General features: G+C 34.7%; 1 protein-coding gene across 1 annotated transcript in view; it reads left to right on the plus strand.

Moving 5' to 3' along the window:
- The window catches only part of LOC149575342 (origin of replication complex subunit 6-like), a 45,219-nt gene extending 22,411 nt beyond the window's left edge, over positions 1–22,808 (plus strand). The window contains exons 9-11 of the mRNA XM_089816026.1: positions 22,088–22,261; positions 22,431–22,546; positions 22,607–22,808. Coding sequence (XP_089672152.1) covers positions 22,088–22,261; positions 22,431–22,546; positions 22,607–22,808 — 492 coding nt within the window. The remainder of the gene's footprint in view (positions 1–22,087; positions 22,262–22,430; positions 22,547–22,606) is intronic.
- The last annotated feature ends 647 nt before the right edge of the window (positions 22,809–23,455 follow it).

The raw sequence follows: 23,455 nt of genomic DNA on the forward strand, positions 1-23,455 counted from the left end.
AGATTCACTATTACAATGATTAGAGTGTAACAATGAGGTGACTTGAAAGATATGCAACTTATCTTTTATTGATTACAGATCTCTATTCTACTTTACTGGATCCTTACTGATCAAATACAACTTTGTAGCTCCTTTAGGATATCCAATCTTTCATCAAAATTTTCTCAATATTCTCTTATTCCATCCTCATCCATATACTCACACATTCCTTAATTCATAACTTGAACATCTAAATATATACCTTTCAGATTATCAAGTCGACTCAAATATAAGTTACAACAACAAAAAAAACATTACATCAGTCGGCTACATGAAACAATTGAACTTAATATCAAAACAATAAAATCTTTTGCTGGTCGACCCAGTTTGGTGATCACTGGTCTAGAATGGTTTTCTAATGTTAACCAAGTGAGGCTCAATAAACACTGCAAACCCTGCAAAAATCTTTTGGAGACCGAGTGAACTTGGTTAGCACTGACCTTCCTTTGTTGACCTTGTGAGCTCGGTAGAAGCTAACTCTCTGCCACATTTCCTTTGATAATCAAGTGAGCTAGGTAGACATTAAATTTTCTTTGTTTAACCTTGGGAGCTCGGTTGACACTAACTTTTTGCTACAAAATCCTTTGATGCTCGAGTGAGCTCGGTAAACATTAACTTTTCTTCATTAACCTTGGGAGCTTGGTTAACACTAAATTTTGGCTACAAAATCCTTTGATGCCCGAGTGAGCTCGATAAAGCTACAAAGTCCTTTGATGATCGAGTGAGCTTGGTAAAGCTACAAGATCCTTTGATGCCTAAGTGAGCTCAGTAAACATTAAATTTTCTTCGTTAATCATGGGAGCTTAGTTAACACTGTAAATTGCTTTGTTGATTATCTGAGCTCAGTAGACTCTGTCTAATGATTGATATGACATTTGTATAACATCAAATAAAATACACAATTAACAATTGTATCCAACAATCTCCCTCTTTGGCATTGATGGCAGAACAACATGTCATAGCAGAATGAAATTTGAAAACAAGTCTAACAAGCCTTTTTCTATCAGAACAACTTTGAAAACAAGAATAACAAGCCTTTTTCTGTCAGAAAAACTTTCTCTATTAGATAGTAAACTCTCCCTCTTTCAGTAATCTCCCTTTGTGAAGGAATTCTATAGCAAACTCTTCTTCTCAAACAAATTTCAGAAAGATATGACAGTAAAACTCTCCCTCTTTGACAACACATGCCAAAGACAACACAACTCAAATGAATTTTAATGTACCTTTAGTACTGATTCATATGCAATATTTCCTAATTATGCTGCATCAACTGATAGATCTTCAATTTGGTATGCAATGGTGCATCACTAAAACTTTATTTTAGTGAACTTCAGATAGGAGAGTGACTCCTAACTTACCTCTTAGATACAAGAGTTCATCCTTAGGTAATGGCTTTGTGAATATGTCAGCAATTTGTTCCTTTGTATAAACATATTCTAATCTAATATCCTTATCTTGCACCAATTCTCTAACAAAATGATATTTTATTACAATGTGCTTGGTTTTGGAATGCATCACTGGATTCTTAAATTTGTTTATTGCACTTGTATTATCACAAAACATAACAACTGGTTCTTTGATTTCCACCTTCATGCCTTCCAATAACTGTTTAAACCAAACAATATTATAACTTTTTACTGCAACAACAACATACTCTGCCTCTACTGTAGATTGAGATGTACAATTCTGCTTTTTGCTTGTCCAAGAAACCAACCTCTTTCCAAGAAAGAATGCTCCTCCACTTGTACTTTTTTTGTCATCAAGGTTTCCTACCCAATCAACATTAGTAAACAATTTCAAATCTAGATTACCTCCAAATTTTTACCATAAACCATAATCTTCAGTTCTTTTCAAGTATCTCATTATTCTTTTGATTGCCATCATGTGATTTTCTCTTGGTTTTGCTGAAAATCTTGCTACAATACCAACTGCAAGGGCAATATCTGGCCTAGTATGAACTACATACTGCAACTTTCCAATCATAGATCTATACAATGTTTGATCTACTTCTTTTGATTCATCTTCCTTGGTAATTTTTAATCCAGTACACATAGGAGTCCCAACTAGTTTACAATCTTCCATAGAAAACTTTTTCAATATCTCCTTGATGTATTTTGATTGAGTGATGTAGATACCATTTTTATTCTTCTAAATTTGAAGACCAACAAAAAATTTGATCTCTCCAAAAATAGACATTTCAAATTCCTTGTTCATTTGCTCTGAAAATTCTTTGCAAAGATCATCATTCCTTGTGAAAATAGTATCATCTACGAATATTTTTGAGAAAACAATCTTATTATCTGGTCCTTCCTTTATATACAAGCTACTGTTATCATTAGTTCTTTGAAAACCAATCAGAATAAGATAGTTATGCAATCTTTGATACCATGCTCTAGGGGTTTGTTTCAGACCATACAATGCCTTGTGTAATTTGCAAACCATGTTCTTCTTATCTGGATCAACAAAACCTTCAAGTTGTTCAATGTAAACCTTTTCATCTAGTATACCATTGAGGAATGCTGACTTGACATCCATCTGATAAACTTTGAATCTTTTGTGAGCAACATATGCTAGTAAGGTTTTGACTCCTTCCAATCTTGCAATAGGAGTAAAAATTTCTCCATAGTCTATTCCTTCTTCTTGAGCATATCCTTTGCATACTAGTCTAGCTTTGTTTCTTGATACCTTACCATCTTCATCCAACTTGTTTCTGAATACCCACTTAGTTCCAATCACATTTTTATCTTTAGGCCTGGGTACATGAATCCATGTCTTGTTTTTCTCTATCTGCTCTATTTCTTCATTCATAGCCTCAATCCAACTATCATTTCTCAATGCATCATTGATATTTCTAGGTTCAAAATCAACAAGTAAAAAAGTACCTTTCAACTTACTTCTTGTCATGGTTCCTTCAAATTTGTCTCCAATGATCTGATCTGCTAAATGATGTCTCCTGACATATTTTGCTAATACAGGTTCCTTACCTCTTAAAAGAATTTCATTGTTATCTTTTTGTACTTCAACTTTAGGTTCTAGCTTGGTAGATATTGGCTTGCTTTTAGACTCCATAGACACTATCACGGTAGCATCTAAATGTAACTCAGGCTACTGTAGCTCAGTTCGAACTTCCTGTAACTCGGTTACTAATGACTTGAGAGTAGAAGATTCTTGATTGACTGGTACTGTATCAGGTTCAGTGAAAACAAACCTTCTATAATCTTCTAGTTCCCTTTTGCTTTCTTCTTCAATCCTTTCTGCAAACTCATCAACTTTCACATGTGCACTTTCTATGACTTTGTAAGTAGACAAGTTCAAACATCTATATGCTCTAATTTTGCAAGAGTATCCCAAAAATATTCCTTCATCACCTTTTACATCAAATTTTCCTTTTCTAGATTCTTTTAAAATGTAACATTTACTTCCAAATACTTTTAGATAACTTATATTATGTTTATAGCCATACCATAGCTCATAGGGAGTTTTGAATGAGTCTTTTTTAAGGTGTACTCTGTTCAAGGTATGAACTGCAGTGCTGATAGCTTCCTTTCAGTATTTGATAGCAATGTTCTTTTCAATCATTAAGGTTCTTGCACAATCCATGATAGATCTATTCGTCCTTTTAGCTATTCCATTTTGTTCAGGAGTTCTAGGGGCTCATACCTATCTTTTGATTCCTCTCTCAATGCAAAAGTTATTGAACTCATGTGAAATGAATTCTCCATCTCTGTCTGACCTCAAGCATTTCAATCTTTTTCTTGTTTCCTTTTCTACTCTGGCAAAATACCATTTGACTTTCTCAAATGCTTCTGATTTGTTCTTTAGATACATGATAGTCATCATTATTGAGTAATCATCAAAAAAAAGAATGCATAACTTTTCTCTAGTATAGCTTTCAATTCCAATGGGTACACATAAATCAGTATGCACAATTTTTAATATATCTTCTGACTGATAGTTTTTACTTTTAAAACTAGTCTTTCCCATTTTACCAATTTGACAATTTTTTCATAGACCAACCTCAGGTTTTTTTATATTTGGAATGCCTCTTACTTTCTTGAATTTTCTTATCTTCACCAAGTTATCAAAATTCACATGATACAACCTTTTATGCCATAACCAACATTCTTCAACTTGAGCAATAAAACATGAATACTCACCAAGTTCAAGATAAAATAAGTTACCTTTTATTTGAGTGCCTAATCCAATCAGTTTTCCTTTGCCATCTAGTAGTCTTACTTTTCCATGCATGAATTCTACTTTGAATCCATTATTGAGTAGCTGTGCCACACTCAACAGATTATGCTTTAGTCCTTCTACCCAATAGGCATTATCACATATAAGTTCTTTGGTTAGAGAGATTCTTCCTCTTCCTTTTATACAACAAGGTTCATTGTTACCAAATCTTACACTGCCACCATCATAGTCTTCAAAGTACTCAAACTTAGTTTTATCACCAGTCATGTGATGAGAACAACCACTATCTATGATCCATGTATCATTTTTTCTCATATGAGAAATGAGTGCCATTTCCTCATCATTATTAGACTCATCTTTCATAGCAATGTAAACAATTTCATCTTCTTCTTCATTATTAGAACAATTAGAATCTTTAGCCATAAAGCATGTTTTCATACCTTTATCCTTGAATGATTTGAAGTCTTTCTTGCCATTGTACTTGTAACCTTTCTTCTCATCTTTTTTCTACTTGTTTGGGCACCTAGTAGCAATATGACCAATTTCTTCACATGAAAAATAGATTAGAGGAACTTTACATTTATATTTTCCTCTGCCTCTAGAATATTTTTTTGCTAGTAGAGCTTCAATCACCTCAAGATCACTATCTAAACTTTGGTTTGATTCATCTTCACTTCCTAACTGAGATTCCTTTTTCTTTTTACTTTTCTCCTTGAGTGAAAGCTTGGCTTCAAATGCTGATTCAATATTTTTGGAAGCTGGGACATAGTTGTCAAAGTTGTCTGGTTCAAATGCAGTTAATCTTCCAACTATGGCCTCTAGATTTATCTTATGATTTGTTTCACATCTTCTTTCTTGAATTGCAAAAACTCTAATTGCATAAATGGGAAGTAGAGTTCTAAGAACTTTACTTATAATTGTCTCCTCCTTGATATCTCCTCTAGATGCTTTGATTGCACTGACACATGCTTTGACTCTTTCATCATATTTTGCAATGTTTTCATCCTCTCTCATCCTCATTTGATCAAATTGTCCTCTTAAAATTTCTGCTTTGGCTCTTCTTACATTATCATCTCCTCCATAGATTTCTTTCAATTTTTCCCACATTTCAAAAGTAGATTTTTAGTCCTTGATGTCATCAAATTCTTCATAACTCAGAGCAGATGCTATATCTATCATCATAATGTTGTGGGTCTTCTTTTCAACAATATCATTAAAAAATAGTGTACCAACTAGTTCTGCATTTTTTTCGTCAAGGTATTTTAGTCTTGTATCTCTAATAGAAGCTAGATGAAGTCTCATCAACCCTTGTGATGCTGAGAATTTGTCCCTATCAAGTCTTAAAATTTCTTTCTTATAAGACATCCTGATCTTTGGCTTAGATCCTTGAAATCTTCTCCTGCAAGCACCAAAGGCTCTGATACCAATTTTTGGAAATATAGAAGAAGTAAATGAGAGGGGAGGGGTGAATTAGTTACCAAAAAAACAATTCCAAAAATCCCTTAGATGTCTATAATATTTACTTACTACTAATACTTGATAAATAGTGTAGGAATATTGTAACTTGGTAGGTTAACTAATTACTGATTATTTAGCATTCATAGTTATTATTATGCTTACAAAGGTTAAAATAAATGAACACAAGAGACACCAGATTTAACGTGGAAATCCAATATGGAAAAAACCACCAAGTAACTAGTCACCAATTTTCACTCTTCTGAAGTGAGCCTTGTTAGGAGCCAACCCTGTTAAAGGTTACAATGCACACTATTAGGTGTGACCTTGTTAGAGGATTTAATCACCCATTTAGGAGTGGCCTAGTTAGAGGTTTTTAGAACAATTCAACTAAACTGTCACCTTGTTAGAGGATTTACAAAATGGATGTTAAACAAACTCTATTAAGAGATTCTAGATTCACTGTTACAATGATTAGAAAGAAACAATGAGGTGACCTAAAAGATATGCAACTTATCTTTTTCTGATTATAGATCTCTATTCTACTTTACTAGATCCTTATTGATCGAATACAGCTTTGTAGCTCCTCTAGGATATCCAATCTTTCATCAAAATTTGCTCAATATTCGCTTATTCCATCCTCATCCATATAATCACACACACCTTAATTCACAACTTGAACATCTAAATATATACCTTTCAGATTATCAAGTCGACTCAAATATAAGTTACAACAACAAAAAAAACATTACATCAGTTGGCTGCGTGAAACAATTGAACTTAATATCAAAACAATAAAATCCTTTGTTGGTCGACCCAGCTTGGTGATCACTGCTCTAGAATGGTTTTCTAATGTTAACCAAGTGAGGCTCGATAAACACTACAAACCCTGCAAAAATTCTTTGGAGACTAAGTGAAATCGGTTAACACTGACCTTCCTTTGCTGACCTTGTGAGCTTGGTAGAATCTAACTCTCTGCTACATTTCCTTGATAACCGAGTGAGCTCGGTAGACATTAACTTTTCTTTGTTTAACCTTGGGAGCTCAGTTGACACTAAATTTTTGCTACAAAATCCTTTGATGCCCGAGTGAGCTTGGTAAACATTAACTTTTCTTTATTAACCTTGGGAGCTCGGTTAACACTAAATTTTTACTACAAAATCCTTTGATGCCCAAGTGAGCTCAGTAAAGTTACAAGATCCTTTGATGCTCGAGTGAGCTCAATAAACATTAACTTTTCTTCGTTAATCATGGGAGCTCAGTTAACACTGTAAATTGCTTTGTTCATTATCTGAGCTCAGTAGACTTTGTCTGATGACTGATATAACATTTGTGTAACATCAAAGATAATACATAATTAACAATTGTATCCAATAATTCATTCTCAACTCTATTCTTGAATATCTTGAACTTGTCAAATGCCTCATATAATTCTTTAAAAAATACAACCCACATGATTCTAGAAAATTAATCAACAATATTCATGAAGTACCTTTCACCATAGAATCCTTTAGTCTTTGTAGGATCACTAAGCTTTGTGTGTACAATCTCCAACTTTGTTGTACTAGTGAACTTCTAGCCAGGAAAATAATCTCTGTAATGCTTTCCCAATACACACTCCTTGCAAATTATGTTAGTAGGCTTTACAATCTTAGGCAAATATCTAACTACAAACATATTACTAGTTTTCATAGTGCTGTCAAAGTTTACATCACAAAATCTCTTATGCCATAACCAACTATCATTTCAGTGGGATTCAACTAAAATACATTAACTCTAGATCTGGTTCCTATTCTAATTACCTTCCCATCTTTGTCTCTGATCATGCATGTCTTCTTTATGAACTGTAAATAATAACCTTTATCCACTAGTTATCCAAAACTCAAAAGATTGTGTTTCAAACTAATAAAAAAATATACATCCTTAGTGTTAGTCTTACCATCAAGAGTTATTAATCCAATACCTTTAACATGGCAAGCTACATTATTTCCAACTTCAACAATGCCTCCATCATAACTTTTGATGTCAACAAACTTGTTCATATCACCATTCATATGATGTGAACAACCATTGTCAATTATTGAATCAGATTTCTTTTCAACCTGTGATACCAAAGCTATTTTCTCTAGACTATCTTCTTTAATAGCTACAAACCCTATTTCATCTTCTCCAACACTTATTGATTGTTTATCAAAATAATCTTCTTTATTGCCATACAAAAAAACTTTATCTATTATAGGTTTGAAATTTCTTCTATACATTTTCTCTCTTTTAGGACACTTAGATGCATAATGACCAAACTTATTACAAGTCCAACACTTAAATATTTTCTTACCATCTTTTTCTCCTCTTATTAGAAGGGCTATTCCTTCTTCTATCTTTCTGTCCTCACTAGATCTAATACTGCTAGCAAAATCTCCTCTAGCACTTGTGCTCCTTAATAGATTAGGTCAAATTTTTAGGGCACTAAAAGGTGTCTTTGTTCTAGATAATTCTCCATAATATCTAAGCTCATTCTCAATTGCTTCAAGTCTCCCAAGTAATGTTTCCTTGGTGAAATATTTGTTATAAGAGATCAATAACTATATCATTTGAACTGCTTGCTTGAATAGTGGTGTTAAACTCTTTAATATCTTCTAGATCACCTCATTATCTTCCTTGGTTCCTTCTAGAGATTTGGTACCTATAGTAATTTATGATATTCTACCTACATATGTTCTTATAGATTCATCTTCCATCACTTTAACATCCTAAAATGCACAAATCCAACTTTGTAGCCTCAATTTCTTGAATGTTCATCACCTTGAAAACTATTTTCCAAAGCTTTCCAAATTGTAATCTCTCATAAAGTGGAGAAAGAGAGAAAACCTCATGGGAAAAACCATCCCATAGAAAGAGAGATGAAAACAAGATGCATGGATGGATGGAGTCCTCAAGACCCTCCAAAAATTGCATACATCATGTATATACAAAGAATGATCCCCCCATAGGAGGAAATAAGGAGACATGATATCCCCCCCATAATGAAGAAGATCCAATGTAGATGAAGAGTACTTGAAAGTAAGATATAATCCAATTCCTACAAGAAACATGTCTCCCCTTAGGAAGACATAAATACATCAAATGATGATGAAGCCACTCCATGTAAAAAGTGAGGAAGGAGGAAGGTCTCCATGCATGCATCTCTGAAGAATGAATAGGTGTCTCCAAGCTCAAAGACTTTGTCACACCATCAAGCTGACCTATAAGATATGAAAAAATAAGAGAACATGAAGAGTTGGGAAATCCAATCTCTAAAGAAGGTGAAGAAGTATCTCAAAGAGAAACCTCCTCAGATGTATTAACCAAATTTGCATTATGAGACTCATTTGAAAGAGCATCTAGGAATTCATCCCACACTAAAATATTTGAAGCATAAAGATCATCCCATTGAATAGTAAAACTCATGTTTGAAGAAGTAGGAGGTGGAGGATTAGGAAGTTCAACACTTGTCTCAAGAACAAAATGATTCAAGTGTCCAATGTTCTCCTCACATGAATTATTCACCCTTTGATAAAGGGTTAGGTACATCATGAATATCATCATCATTATCAACAAAATGTATAAAAGAATAAAAGCATGATGTATGATCAAAAACTCCCATAGCTATGACATCTCTAGTCTCCATGTCCTTAATATAGACATAATCAAGAGTGAACTCAACAATTTTACCTTGTGTCCCATGAGTAATTTGGCAAATGGAAAGGAGATTAGTGGTTAAAGATGGTACACAAAGAATATCATTAAATGTACTCACTCCCATAGGAATAGAACCTTTTCTAAAAACCTTCATGTATGTATTATTACCCATCAATATAGGTTGACAAGTACAAGGCTCAATAGAAGAAAACATATCCATAGAAGATGCCATATGATGTGATGCACTTGAATCAAGAAGCCATTTACCTTGCTCAGGATGTGTAGAAGCAATGAGTGCTTGTCCTTTCCCTCTAGATGATGATGTATATGTAGCAACTGCATGGTATTAAGAAGAAGGAGAAGAAACTGATGAGGGTAACTAGATATTGTTCTTTTGAAGAATATGAGTGAGCTCACTAATCTTCTTATGGAAACATTTATTCTTATCATGTCCTAATATTTTACAATAAGTGCATTTATCTCTCTTTCTTCTAGATATTTCCTCTCTTGAAGAGGACTTGGATTCAATATTATGTTGTGAAGGAGAGTCATCACCTTTTTCATGGTGCTTAGGATCCTCGTGTTGCTTGTTTCCCTTTCCTTTGGGATCCTTTGGAGAGGAGTCACGTGCAACTAATGCTTAATACTTAGAAGACTTCAATTGACCCATGTGTGCTAACTTTGGTTGTTCCCTTTTAAGTTGAGCTGAAAATTCATCAAAAGAAGGTATTTTGTATGCACTACCAAGAGCATCCATAGTAGTATAGAATATGGAAACAAAGATTGAATATTCAGGACCTAGCATGGAAAGAATAGATAATATCAAATTCTCATCATCTTTAGTAATACCACAATTAGAAAGCTCCAATCTATTGGAATTGAACTTAGATAAAAAGTCTTGAATATTTTCAAAATTACATGGAATTAGACCTAAAAGCTCATTCTCCAATTTGAATTTTCTTATTCTATTAGGTTTACCAAAGATCCCTTCCAATGTTATCTAGGCATCATGAGGATGTGTGCAAGATAGAATATGATATAACAAATCATTGGAGATGGTAGATCTAAGAGAGCCAAGTGCTTTATCCCTTCTATCAAACCATTTCCTTCTTTCTGCAACACTTGTAGCTAGTTCTAGATCCTATCCAAGAAGCATTCTAAGCAATCCAATACTCATCAATTCATTAGAAACTTCTTGTTTCCATTCATGATAATTATATGTAGTGAGTAATGGAACTTTTGAAAAATTCATAATGAAATCAAATGATGATTGGAATCAATTGATAACTCCTTCAAATTATTGATTCAATTAAGAAAATTACAATCCAAGTATTCACCAAGTGAAAATATAGCCAAAAAGACCTATTTCTAAAAGTGATATGCCCACTCCAAATCACTAAAATCTGATTATAGATATGGAAAGTAGAGGAAAAATCATGCACTTTCAAAAAAATTGCACATGAAAATGTTATCGAATGTGCCCAAATAGAGCCTTGAAAGTTGCAAAAAATGAGAATTGTGATTTTCAAAAAACTTCAAAGATAGAGATCCAAAATCACCTACACCACTATGTAGAATGTGAAATTCTACCACAAAAATTAAAAAATTTCTCAGAAAAAGGAGTCCATATGAGGGAGGTATTTCTGTTCAGAGATATTCTCTAAAATTATCTTTTCTAAATTGCTGCCACCACACCTTCAAAACTCAAATGGCTCTAGGTTTGGCCTTAGATGTCCAATTTGGATAAAATTTGATTTAGGAGTTTTTGGAGCTCCTCTATATGATACCAACCTCTGATTTTCACCAACAAGATTCAATTTTCACTTGCAAAAGAAGGTCACAAAATAGGACTTCCAAAATTTCCACCAAATTGTGATGTCCAAATTGGCAATGCTGCACCAACAATAAGTCAATCGAAGATTGCACTTCGTGAGAAGAATTCTTCACACCATGAGAGATTTGATACCATGTTAGAGTTTTAGGTGACTCTACAACACCCCTAGGATGAAATGAAAGACCAAGATAACTTCCACAAGAGATTGGAAAAACAATTGCATGAAGATGCAAGACTGCTATTATTGATAACGAACTTGATTGATATCCAATGGATTGATTTGAAATGTACATAATAGGCCTCCTTATATAGGAGATGAGATAAGAGACAATTATAAGGAGAAGATAAGCTATCACCCACACAAGGTGGAATCACATTTCCACCAAAGGTGGATCATCCTCTATTATGCAATGAAGTATGTGCGATGATGATGATGATAATGCAATATGTGCACTAAAGGTGGAATGAGATAACAACTATCATCACCTAGAGTGGAATTATCCTACATCATGTGTTTAATTGAGGTAAAAACTTCTAAGTGTCGCAATGAAAAACTACTATGAAATTCATTAACCTAAGTAAGCTTAAGTAAGAGTAATTAGTGAATATTTAATTACACCAACATAAATCTTATGAGAAGTATCAAGTGTTTTACCTAGTTGTACTCAATTTTAGGAAGTGCAAATAATAGTGCTTCTCTACCTCTCATGTCACACATGAAAAGTTTTCTCTCATCCTTAGTACAAGTTTTAAACACAATTTCAACAATTATTGTTACTTTTGATTTTGTCAAGATCCAATATCTTGGATCCATACACAGTAGATGTATCTTCATCTTTTCCTTCCATCTATCATAATTTTTTCCATCAAAATTTGGACTATCCTTTTTGAATATGTTCACCATGGATCTCTCAAATTTATTAAACTTTATCTTTAAGGACTTGATGCTTTGATACCAATTGTTAGAAATAATAATCCACCAAGATAACTAAGAAGGTGGGGGGGTGAATCAATTATCCAATTAAATTTTTTATCAACCTTAATTTATCTTAACCATGCAACCAAAGTAAACAAAAACCATAACAAGATTCACATACACAGTTACACCAGGTTTGTTAACTAGGGAAATCCTTGATTAGAGGGAAAACCATATTGGGAATGATGCCCATAAAGATATATTGATATACATATTCCTTGATAGAGGATGGACCCTATTAGGAGTTTATAAACACATTCAATACATAAGAGTCACTATTAGGAGACTTTAAATCCACGTTAGGAGATTCCAACCCTATTAGGAGTTATAGAAGGCAAAAGGACCCACTATCCAAACAAATTCTAAGGCAAGACCACTAAACTTCACTATCTAACTAATCTCTCAACTATTCCTTATAGAATAATTGATAGTACTATGATTTAACCTCTTTCTTCTATCCTATCAACTAGAGCAATCACTGTTAAACCTTGTAGACTAGGTCATGAACCTCAGATCCAAATATCAAACCTTAGATCTCAGAATAAAACCTCGACAATGAAGTTGTCTCCAACTTTTCTCTACTCTTCTTATCCTCATATATTAACTTGTTTCTCTTCTATTCTAATTTTTTTGCTTCATGCAATAATTCATACATAACAAAGGAAAATGTCCTTCCTTTATACCAGATCCATAAAAAAATTCCCTAAGTCGACTATTACCTTCTCAATTAATTCTTATAGGTCCCCATTAAGAACATGTTATACTTAGCGATAACATCAATCAGTCACTTTGTAACTTGAATAACATTCTATACATGTAATATTATGATGAGAAATCTTAGCCATGCATCAAAAACATATATTATACACACATTTAACCTTTCTTGTCATAATAACAACTCTTCTAAGAGATATACCAAGTTTACCAGAACATGCTTCTGTAAAATCTATCTCAAAATAGCTTCACCAAAACTTACATAACTTCTTCCAAACTTAATATATTTTTCTCTTGAGGTTAGCTACATAAGCTAGACACTTAGTAGTATCTCCCTTTAACATCATTAGTGAAAATATTCAATGATCTATCTGTACTAACTTGATCTTTATCACTGTTCTTCTATCAAATACAATAGAAAATTGCTATGTTGACATCAATGAAAAAAATAGTCATGAATGTAACATATCATCATGATAATGATCTAATCATGTTTCTAAAATACTCCCCCATAGAAGAATCATAAACATTCATGCTTCCAATAAAGGTGTTAAGGCATTATTTACATTTAACTCTCTATTAGGATTAACCTCAGATAGAAGTAATAGTTACATACAAATATAACCAATATCAAAAAATAATAGATCACACAGAAGAGAACACAAGATACCAAGATTTAACATGGTTCACCCAATCCCTAGGCTACATCCACCAATATAAAGTCCAATATTATTATTATCCAATGATTATAACTTGATTATAATCTGTAATCCCTTATAGCTCAATACCACCACAAGAACCAATTTTTGTATCACACATTATGAAAATCCCTAACCCTAAGTCTTTTTATACAAGATTTTTTATGCTTAAAAAATTAGGGCTAGAATAATAGAAAAATACTAGTCGATGCCTTTTAAATATAAGATCATTTTTGGCTTTAGGGTTATCGCCCCCCAAAACCCCTGCAAGGGCATTGCCCCTTGAACCCACCTTATACTGTGATAGGGAGCATACCTAGGGTGCTGCCCTAGGACCCCACAAGGGTGCTACCCTTGAACCCATCTTAGGGGCACTACTCACAAACCCAAAATAAATAATATGGGGAGAAAATTGCATCAAATAAACCTCCAAGTTTGATTAGGCTCCACATCACAAAACTCTCTTTTTGGACCAACTTCCATCTTAATAACCTTATCTATCATGAATAACTGAGAAATAAGAGAAGAATCCATCTCATGATGTAATAATGAGTGAAGGAATTAGGAAGCCTTAGAATGATGAGGTGCATTTAGAGGTGGTAGTATGGTTTCTAGGACACATTCTGCTTGAGGACACACTTAAGGTTCTACTCCATAATCATTCATGATAATGGATGAAATGATCTCATCTTCTTCTTGAGAGTTCCAAAAATGACTCTTGACCTATCATCATTAGTTGATGGATGAAATTGACCTCTGGATCATCATCACCCAAGTCTAGTCAGATTACTTGGTCATCTAGCAACAATGGTTGAGCAGGGGAGTATAAAACAAGGTTCTTAATATGGATACCATGAGATATTATCATCTTCCTAGACTGACAAGCTATATAGGTATATACAATAGCTAACCATGATCACCCTAAAATTAAAGGATATCCACCCATGTTAGCCTCTAGAGAGAGGACAAAAAAGTCTAATGGATACTCCCAAGAGTTTAAGATGACTAAAATCCTCTATCATCCCATTTGGCTTGATAGTAGAATTATAAACAAGATGAAGTATTATTGGTGTTTCTTTGAGACCAATGATATGCAATTGTGACAATACCTCCTTTGTCATGATGGTTATAGATGCTCCTAATTCAACTAAAGAATTTTTAACTTGCATCCCATGAATGGTGATAGTAACCACAAGACTCCAAGGGTCAAAATATTTAGGTACAATTAATTTTTCCAACATTAAATTAGATAATTATCCTAAGATATGAATAGTTTTTGGATCCTTCTTCTTTCTTCTTGGCTATTTGATACATGCTTCCTTGATGGATTTAGTATAGGAAGGGAATTTCTTGATAATATCAAGTAATGGTGTTTTTACTATCATTTACTTCAACTGATCAAGAAAATCAATTACTATGTGGGTTTTTGTAGGCTAACCTTGTTCCATCAACTTATGAGGAAACATAGGTTCTTTGGCTATAGGAGAGGTTTTATGATCTAACACATTTTCTTGTTTAGTTGGAGAATCTTCAACTTTAGTTATTATAGGCTTTTGGAGTGATGGAAGAGTAGTGCTTGACCTTAAGTGGATATTATTCAAGGAAATAACATAGCTTTGTTGTTGTGCTAGTTGTTTGGTATTGTTGGGATTAGGGTTAAGCTAAACTAGTAGCTAAGTCTTCTTAGGAGGAGTATTAGTGGCTATAGGAGGAGGCATTAGAGCCTAATACTGAGGTGGTGGCATTAAGGCTTATTGACTAGGTTGGGTATTCCAATTTGAGGTTGTTGCCAATCCTACTGAGGTTGCTACCAACTTTGCTGAGGTTTGCTACCAACCCTATTGAGGTTTTCTGCCAACCCTGTTGAGGTTGCTTTCAACTTTTCTAGGGTTGTTGCCAATTATTATTTCCACTAAAACTAGTATTGTGAGAATTTTTCCATTGATTTTTACTATTGAAATATTGAATAGGATCTTCTAGTAGATCTTTTGGCATACCTTGTCTTTGATCCCATGGCCTTCTTTGAGAAACATGGAACACCTCCCCATTTTCATCAATGAATTTAAACTTAGTAGGCATTGGTTGTGTCTCCAAGCTTGCACCAGACTTACATCAATAGTTCCTTTTCTTTTCCCTACAATGCAGACACTATTTAGCTAAAATGGCATAAGCTTTGTCCTTCTTCTTTCTTTCTTGCATGGTATCTAGTTGAGTGGCTACATCATTAATGATGCCTTGTTTGAAATATGACAATAGGTTGGATAGTTTCATCTTTGATACTCCTGAATCACCATTAAACTTTTGTGGTAGGTCTCTAAGTCCACTATCTTTCTTCACAATGGCCTTGGAATAATTCAGACATATGCTCTATATATCAATCCAATTTTTTTGAGTGATATCTCCTCCTACCATAAGATCTATAGCTTAGATACTTCTATCATTTACACCTCATGTTTCTTTGATTAAATGTGCCTTGTTAATGGCTTGTAAAAAACTCTTAAATGTAACCTGGTTAAAGGATTTAACCACCCTATTAGAAGTGGGCTTGGTTAGAGGACTTTAGAACATTCACTTGGAATGTCACCTTATTAAAGGATTTACAAATGGTTGTTAAACCAACCTAAGTAAATAGGATTTCTATATCTAATACAATTTCTAGAGAGTATTAGAAAGTCTTTGACCTAATTACAACATACAACTTAACTTGCATATCTTAGATCACTTCTTAGCTCATAACATTGCTTGGCCTCTAGTCTTCTGCAACTCTGACAACTTTCCCTCCTTTCAAGCTTAATCTCCTTGAGTCTCCATGCTCAATGTACCAGTGCAATCATCTCTTCTTGACCACTTGTAGAAGCAAAGTATTTGTGTTTTGTTCTTCCTTCTCATAGATGTCTTCTTCTTGACGCCCTTCTAACCACTTCGCAATTTGGCACTCCAGTAGCTCTTGCTTCTTAGTTTGTGACTTCTTAAATAGAAGTCTTAGAGTTTCTTTTCCTTCTTGATTCTTCCCTCCTTTAATTTCAATTCATATGGATTAGGTAGGATACATTGTATCTAACCCGTATTATGTCTCCTTTAGAAACATAATGAAAAATCCTCTTGAATTCCCTCCAAAATAGTTTACATAGAATTTTGTGCCACTAGCTCATCATCCTTTTCCTCCAAATGATTCACAAAATTCTAGGTAACAACTATGTCAGCTCAGATTTGGAAAATCTTTGATTTTTCAATAATGTAGCAGCTTAGAACTATTGAAATATTGATGCTCGGCACATACTATGTTACTCTGCATCAAGTAAATTTTTACTGATGCTTGGCACCTTAAGTTCACTCGACACTAACTAAGGTTTTCCTTTTTCTCAGCACTTGATACTTTTCTCGGCACTTGAACTTCACTTGGCACCTGAAGATCACTTGGCACACACTAGATTTTTCTTTTTCTCGACTCCAACTAAAATTTTTCTTGGCTTCAACTAGCTTGCTTGGCACCCACTGATGAACTTAGTTTAAGCTTTGTAGTCAACCTTGTTACAACTTATTCCTCCAGTGTTTCTAAGTGTGACCAACCTCTGTATCTTTAAGTATGTTATAATTACATCATCTAACCATTGTCTTAACTGATTCTTGCACTTCATTATAACATCATAACTCAACCTTTCCCTTAGGTGCTCTTGTTACATCTTGTTGATCAAATCCTCTTCATCAATCAACTAAGTGATAGTACTTGGATCTTATAAGAAAATTTCATTCCTATAAATAACAAGTTTGACATCAATGAAAAAAAATGATTGAAAACATTCTGTTAACAACAATCTCCCTCTTTGATAGTAAATCTTCTTCATCTTCATCAATGATATTTTTAAAAAATTGTGTTAACATTAGTTTTCACATCTCCCTCTTTTGATCCATTATCCTGATTGCTTCATTTCTATTTCTCCCTCTTAGGTGCTGTATCCTTTTCTTTGCTTCTCTCCCTCTGTATACATTGCTTATCTTCTACTATTATTTCTTTGTTTTGATAAGCTTCTTCATCTTTTCTTTCAACTGTTGATCATTTCTATCTACTTCTCCCTCTATCTTCATTTGATCAGTTTCTACATGTTCTCCCTCTTTCTTCATTCTTGATCTACTCAATAGTTGTTGATTAGTTTCTTGACATTTATCCCTCTTTGACAATAATGCCAAAGACATATTAGCATCTTATCATGCAAGTGTAGCATTTACAAGTTCATTCAATTTCTCCCTTTATCACCTTGCTTGTAACATATTTTGAACTTTCAACACTTCAATTACTTCAGGCATGAATCCTAAAGTAAACATCCTCTGCATCAATGTGTAAAATCTTCAACAATTAGGTTATTTGATGTAGGGAAGTCTTGCTTATTCTTAAGTATCCTTAGCTAGGGGTATCACCTTTAACTTACCTCTAAGATACTCAAAAGAATCTTTAGGTAGTGCTTTTGTGAAGATGTCAACAATCTGTTCCTTTGAGCTAACATATTCCATCTTTACTTGTTTGTCTTCCACAAATTCTCTTACATGGTGATACTTGATTGTAATGTGCTTGGTTTTAGCATGCATTACATGATTCTTTGATATATTGATAGCACTTGTATTATGACAATAAATTATCATAGGCTCATTTACTTCTTCCTTCATACCTTGCAAAAAATGTTTGATCCATAAAATATTGGTGTAGTTGATAGCAACTGCAACATATTCAGCTTCTACAGTGGACTGTGAGGTACAACTTTTCTTTTTGCTAGTCTATTTAATCAATCTTTTTCCCAAGAAAAGTGCTCCTCCACTGGTGCTTTTTCTGTCATCAATATTACTTCCCCAATCTGTATCAGTGTAGGCTTTTAGTTCAAACCTTTCACTCCTCTTTTAGTACAAACCAAAGTCATCAGTTCCTTTTAGGTACCTTAGTATTCTCTTTACTGCCATTAGGTGGTTTTCTCTTGGATCTACAAAAAATCTTGCCACTATTCCAATAGCTAATGTAATGTTTGGTCTAATATGTACAACATACTACAACTTTCCAATCTTTGATCTATACATTGTTTGATTCACTTCAGCTGATTCATCATTCTTGGATAGCTTATGTTCTATTGCCATTGGTGTGCTGACTAGTTTTGAGTCCTCCAATCCAAATGTCTTGAGTATCTCCTTGATGTATTTTTATTGGGTCACAAATATGCCATGATTTAATTGATGTACTTGTAAACCAAAAAATAATTTGATTTTTCCAAACATTGACATCTCAAACTCATGTTTCATTTGATCAGCAAAATCTTTGCATAGAACACGTTTTCCTCCAAATATTATATCATCAACAAAGATTTCTAATATCAAAATATCTTTACCTTTTTCTTCCTTGATATACAAGTTTCTATTGTCATCTATTCTCTCAAATGCTATCTTCATAAGATATTTGTGCAGTCTCTCATACCATTCTCTTGGTGCTTTCTTCAAACCATAAAGTGCCTTATGTAGTTTGCAAACCATATCTTTGTTCTTGTCATCAAAAAATCCCTCTGGTTGTTCTATATAGACTTTCTCTTCCAGTATACAATTCAAAAAAATAGACTTCACATCCATCAATTAGACTTTGAAAACTTTGTATACAACATATGCAAGTAGTTTTCTTACTCCTTGTATTCTTGCAACAAGGGAAAATGGTTCTCCATAATCTAGTCCTTCTTCTTGTGCATAGCCTTTAAAAACTAGTCTGGATTTGTTTCTAGTTATCTCACCATTCTCATCAAGTTTTTTCCTAAACACCCATTTGGTACCAATTATATTCTTATCAATTGGTCTAGGAACTAAGGTCCATGTTTTGTTCTTCTCAATCTGGTCTATCTCTTCTTCCATAGCTTTATACTAGTCATCATCTTGTAGTGCATTCTTTATTGTTTTAGGCTCAACCTTGCTCAGTAAGCATGATTCATTCCTTATTCTATTCCTTGTCATTGGTCTTGTATCCTTGTTAGCAATGATTTGATCTGTAGGGTGATGTCTTCTTACGTACTTGGCTAATCTTGGTTCTATCCTTCTTTCCATGTTTGATCCTTCACCTTCAGATTCATTTTGATCTTCTCCATCTAGTACTTCATCATTTCTTTCATGTGTACTATTCTCAGAATTAGAATGTGCATTTTCTACATTCTACAACTTGGCTTTTGAATACAACTCGACATTCACTGGCTGTGACTTGGCTGATACTGAATTTTTTTTTTGATTCTCAACTTGATTGGCAAAATTGTCTTCAATAGTCATTCCTTCATAGAAGTATACAAAAGATTTATAATCTTATAATTGTTTAGTTCCATCAACCTAAACTTTTGCATGCTCATCAAAATTTACATTTCCACTCTCCACAATCTTGTTAGTGTTAGTGTTCAAACACTTATATGCTTTGCTTCTAGTGGAGTATCCAAGAAATATGCCTTCATCACTTTTTGCATCAAACTTTCCATTTCAAATGTCTTTAATAATATAGCATTTACAACAGAAGACTTTGAAATGTTTAACATTAGGTGAGTAACCATATCACAATTCAAAAGGTGTTGCATTTGTACCTTTCTTGACTTGGATTCTATTCAATGTGTAGACTATAGTGCTTACAACTTCTCTCTAGTACTTTAGAGAAACATTTTTCTCCATCATCAAGGTTCTAGCATAGTTTATCACTGATCTATTCCTTCTTTTAGTAATTCCATTTTGAGGTGGAGTTCTTGGTGCTGATGTTTGCCTTTTGATGTCTTTGTAATTGTAGAATATCTCAAACTCTAATGATGTAAACTCTCCTCTATCTAATCTTAGGCATTTCATAATCTTTCCTATTTCCTTCTCAACTCTAGCCAAGTACCACTTGAACATTTGAAATGCATCAGATTTTTGCTTCAAGAATATAGCAGTCATCATCCTAAAATAGTCATCTACAAATAGCATTATGTATCTATCTCCTAAGTAGCTTTACACTTCTATTGGACCACATAAGTCTATATGGACTAACTCTAGTACTTCTTTGGAAGTGTATGTTTTGATTTTGAAACTAGATTTAGTCATCTTCCCTAGTTAACATTTTTTGAACATTGTGTTTTTAGGCTTCTTCAGTTTAGGTAGTCCTCTGACTTTTTCTTCTTGTTGATGTTAATTAGATTGTCAAAGTCAACATGACACAACCTTTTATGCCACAACCACACATCATCAAGTCTAACAACAAGACAAGTTGCATCTTCCATATCTAGGTAAAATAAGTTACTCCTAGTTTTTTCACCTTCTCCTATCAAATTTCCATCAGTCTCATAGATCTTGGCAGTTTTGTTTCTAAATTCTACTTTGCAACCTACATTTCCTAACTATGATACACTCAACAAGTTGTAGTTCAATCCTTCAATATAGTATGCATTATCACATAAATTTTTCTCAATGAGTTTAATTAAGTCTTTTCCTTTGATTTGACATGGAGCATCATTACCAAATCTAACACTATTTACATCATATTGAGTAAAGATAATGAACTTACTTTTATCTCTTGTCATGTGATGTGAGCATTCACTGTCTATGATCCACTTGTCATTCTTGTTCACATAGGTTACCAATGTTGTTGCTTCATCTTCATCTTTATCTAATTCATCCTTCATGGCCACATAGACTACTTCATCATCATTCTCATTAGAATCTTCTTCAACAATGTAGCCTCTTTTACCTTTGTCCTTGTAATCCCTACTATCATCTTCTCTATTGTTCTTGTACTTGTTTCCTTCCATTTAGTTCTTCTTTTGTGTACACCTTGTAACGATATGACCTAATTCATTAGAATTGAAACATTTGATAGGGAGCTTACCTTTGAATTTACCTTTGCTTCTATGGAATCTCCTAGCTAGTAGTGCTTCTAATTGTTCCACATCTTCCTCATCTGTGCTACTATCACTGGATGTATGTTTTTATTTTTTTCTCTTCTTGCTTGATGTGTCCTCCTTAGTTTCCTTTATTATCATCTTGGCCTTGAAAGTAGATTCAAAGTTCTTAGGTCTGTAGTTGTCAAAGTTGGAGAGTTCAAATGCAATAAGTCTTCCCACTATTCCTTCAAAGGTTAGTGTGTTTCCTTGTACACACCTTAGCTCTTGGATAGCTGAAACTTTAATAGCATAGATAGGGACTAGAGTTCTTAAGTAATTGCTTTTGACAATTTCTTCTTCCAATTGACCACCTAGACTTCTTATTGCAATTACTACTTCTTTCATTCTAACAACATATTGAGCAACATTTTCTCCTTCCTCCATTTTTATGTCATCAAACTTTCCTTTGAGGCTTTCTCTCTTTGCTCTCTAGACATTCTGATCTCCTCCATAGATATCTTTTAGAGATTACTGTTACCTTTCACTCACCTGCCAAAGGTTTAAATTTTAAATGCTCAACTCGTCCAATGGCTAGCCACGAAAATATTATTTTATATGCCAAGATCGGACCTTATGATGTATTTTGCAGCCCGCAGGATCTTCTCCGTCAGATTTCACCAAGATTGACGGTTGGCATGATCTTGTCATTAGAGATGCACGGGAAATAGCATCAACAACATCGCGCCCAATTGACGCATGTTTGGTGGGTCTGGCGAGCGGGCTACAACGGAGGGCGGGTCAGGAAAGTTTTCCGGCACTGCAGGTGCTATGTCGCTATCGCATGCTGGCCAAAAAATCTCCATAGCAACATAGCGCCCGGTGGAAATGCTCACGGTGGCAGGCGACACGTTTCCACGAGCTGGAAGTTCAAAAGACCGGCAAGGTGCCATGGCACCAATTAAAAACCATTGCATTTTTCGATGGTGACATAGCACCCAATCAGAAAATCCACTGTGGTGAGAAGTGACCAGGCACATTGGGTCCCAGCAAGTACTTTGCATGAGCAGTCAGGAGCCCAGCGCTACGGTGGCGAATTAGATGTAGCCACGTATTCATCAGTGGGGTCAAGGCAATACGAACACTTCGAGTTGGTGCTTTGTTAGACCAGGGAGGTGTTTCATTGGGCCAATAAAGAGCGACCACGTCCCCCAAGTCAGAGTTCAGTCAGCAGCACCAGTACATGGAAAGGTAAGATCTCCACTGACAGATCAGGGCCGATCGACGACAGGCACCATCATGCTATAGAAGAGCTGCGCGAGTCTTATGTTAACAAAATTGCGCCTGAAGGACACGCGTCCTTGTGGGTCTAGGGATGTTAGCGAGGACTAATCAGATCGTTGATACGTGGCCAGTTCTTATTCATCGATACACTGAGGGGAATGATCTCCCTTGCACACTGTCAGATCGATTCAGATCAACGGATTGCGCCATCTCACTATGGCAGAGATGCACAAGTTTTAACATGGTGACATAGCGACCATCCACCATGTGTCGATGGGAGTTAGGTCTTACCAATTGACATCAGGAGAACGAATCAAATGATGGCACACGTTCAGCAGGCCCAGTAGTTTCAGGAGGAATGGCGAGTCTTCACGATCGTCGAATCTGTGGAGATCTATGACTGGCGCTGTCTTGCTATCAAGAATAGCTCAGTAGATAACATCGATGACTTGGCGCCCTTGTGCCATGTGTCCTGGTGGGACCGCATTCCATGCCGCCAGATGCGATCAGATTCAGGGTGACCGACAGACCAATAAGCTAATGCCACGTTTTGGCGGGCCTGACGAATCATAAAAGAAGGAGGGTCGTGGGAGGTCAAGTTTTGTGACCGTCAAATTAGAATAGATCAACGGCAGTGCCATGTCACCTTGGTGAAGCTGCAAGATTTTTAGTATAGCGACATGGCACCCTGTTGCCATGTGTCAGTGGGGTCAAGTCTCACCAGGATGGATCGCTG

This window comes from Cupressus sempervirens, chromosome 2, assembly GCF_028749045.1.
Source record: "Cupressus sempervirens isolate cs-2001-9-10 chromosome 2, ASM2874904v1, whole genome shotgun sequence".
Classification (NCBI taxonomy): Eukaryota; Viridiplantae; Streptophyta; class Pinopsida; order Cupressales; family Cupressaceae; genus Cupressus; species Cupressus sempervirens.